Source organism: Penaeus chinensis, chromosome 3, assembly GCF_019202785.1.
Source record: "Penaeus chinensis breed Huanghai No. 1 chromosome 3, ASM1920278v2, whole genome shotgun sequence".
NCBI classification, from domain to species: domain Eukaryota; kingdom Metazoa; phylum Arthropoda; class Malacostraca; order Decapoda; family Penaeidae; genus Penaeus; species Penaeus chinensis.
The window spans coordinates 34,241,520-34,244,019 of NC_061821.1; the positions used below are offsets into that span (position 1 = coordinate 34,241,520).

Consider the following 2,500-nt stretch of genomic DNA (forward strand, 5'->3'; position numbering starts at 1 on the left):
GTGAGCGCGGAAGACGGAGCATCGCGAGTACCACGTTATCCCTTGCTCGGGAACGCTTGTAAAGACGCAGGAGAAATAGTCGCTAAAATAGGGTAATTTGGCTGATTTGATCTAATCATGATGGTGAATTATATCGTATCTGATGACGAATGGGTGAATTATAATCTAATAGTGAACAATTTGAATAACATAAAATAAAACAACATAATTCGCGACTCTAGAAGGTCGTTGTAGTGTGACAATGTCTTATCCTGAAGCGAATGTCACTGCGATGATTTTTAAACCTCGCAAAGTATTTGAATGAAATAATATAGATTAAAAGTGGAGTTGACAATTATCAAGAGCGACTTGCAGGGATAAACTAACGGAATTCATTGTACACCGCGGGTGTCAGAAATCCGAGACATAATGGTAAGTGTATCTGATTATTCCTCCTTATTCTAAGGGAATGCTATCCTGTAAAACCTTTCAAGTGAATTCAGCTGTAAGTATATTTGTAAAATAGAAAGAAGAAAAAGATGTAGCATTCCACCTGTAGAATTCGTAAAGAACCTAACCTAAACGGTCCGTTCGTCGCATCACCTGTAGAGCTAGGGACATTTCCCACGACTCGAAAGCCAAAGCAACATCATCGCTTTTATTTTGACAAGACTAAAGGACTGCACTACAACCCAACTCTCTCTTTATTTCTCTCTTCGATTCTCGGAGGTTTGCCCTGGTAGTAGGAGTCAATAAGAACACTGCCTAATATTTAGAAATGTAACACCTTTCACATATACAACTATCCGTAACAGACGCTACCCTTGGCAACAAATACTAAGGTAAATGAATTTAAAAAATGCCAGAGGATATACCTGTTGCCAGTTATAACAGAGTACACTGAAAGCAATATTCGCAATTGGTACCCAGCTCATTTTACATTACGCTTATTGTATACATTTCCTTCTCTTCTCTGTCATATCCGTGGATTACATTAATATGTTGTTAGCAGTGATATCAGTACAGCTGCATGTGCGCATTACCGGACAAGACGAGTCGGTAAATATTATTATCTATCTATAAATCAATCTATTTATTTATCTCTTTTTATCAATCTATCTATATGGGTTTACTCACACTCTTTCTCTCTCTCTCTGTATATATTTACATATACATACACATACACATCTGTGAATGTATGTATATGCTTGTGTTTGTGTGCGCGCGTGTGTATATATTCACGTATATATGCACACACACACACACACACACACACACACACACACACACACACACACACACACACACTCGCACACACACACACACACACATACACACACACACACATACACACACATACGCACACACACACACACACATACACACATGTCTGTTTACCTCGCTCTCCCTCCCTCTCTATCTTTCTCTCTCTATATATATATATGCATACATATATAATACATATATATATATATATATATATATATATATATATATGTGTGTGTGTGTGTGTGTGTGTGTGTGTGTGTGTGTATGTACGCGCGCATGTATGTACGTGCGAATGTATATATGTACATTCATATATGAATACACACACACACACACACACATATATATGCCTGCCTCTCTCTCTCTCTCTCTCTCTCTCTCTCTCTCTCTCTCTCTCTCTCTCTCTCTCTCTCTCTCTCTCTCTCTCTCTCTCTCTCTCTCTCTTTCTCTGTCTCCCCCTCTATGTATATATATGTATATATATATATATATATATATATATATATATATATATCTGTATGTGTGTGTATAAATACAAACATGCAATACATATATACACATATATTTATATTCATACGTAAACACACACACACACACATACACACACACACACACACACACACACACACACACACACACACACACACACACACATATATATACACACACAGTGTCATGACTTTCTTTATTTTGTCGAAAAGGGCACTTTTGATATGAAAAGGATAAAGATCAAGGACTCGATTCAGCGAGCCCCCCTCCCACTACCCTCGCGGGCACGCCCTGCTTTTTATCCAATGCGAAACTCTTTCGTTAAATCTGAGAGAAAAGCCATTGCGAAGAGACACAACATTGATTTGTTTCAGTTCGAAGCCGGATCCGGCCGCAGCTGACCATCAGACTTCGACCAGAAATAACTTGTGCTCCACTGAATGGCAAAACCTCTACATTATTTTTACAATGACACATAAAACGACAAGGAAAGCAAGCCTGATTTTCAAATGAATTTTCAAACCATTATCACTTCATTAATATATATACATATATATATTTTTTTCTGCTTCCCACTTTCCTCTTCTTCGGGATCATTTTAATATAAAGCATAATCTTAATAATATACAGGTTTAAATCTTAATGTGTCCTAAATTCTAGATGAAAATGCAGTGCTCAATTACGTTCACTAAAAGAATATATATTGGAATAACGAATATGAGTTGTGCGAGATTGATTACTAATTGACAGTGGCGACAGGCCG

The 2,500-nt window shown here is 37.4% G+C and overlaps 1 protein-coding gene across 1 annotated transcript in view; it reads left to right on the forward strand.

Annotated features, from left to right (window-relative positions):
• The first annotated feature begins 39 nt into the window (after positions 1–39).
• The window catches only part of LOC125041293, a 90,297-nt gene continuing 87,836 nt past the window's right edge, over positions 40–2,500 (forward strand). Inside the window, exon 1 of the mRNA XM_047636133.1 lies at positions 40–411. Within this exon, the coding sequence (XP_047492089.1) occupies positions 409–411 (3 nt within the window). The 5' untranslated portion in view covers positions 40–408. The remainder of the gene's footprint in view (positions 412–2,500) is intronic.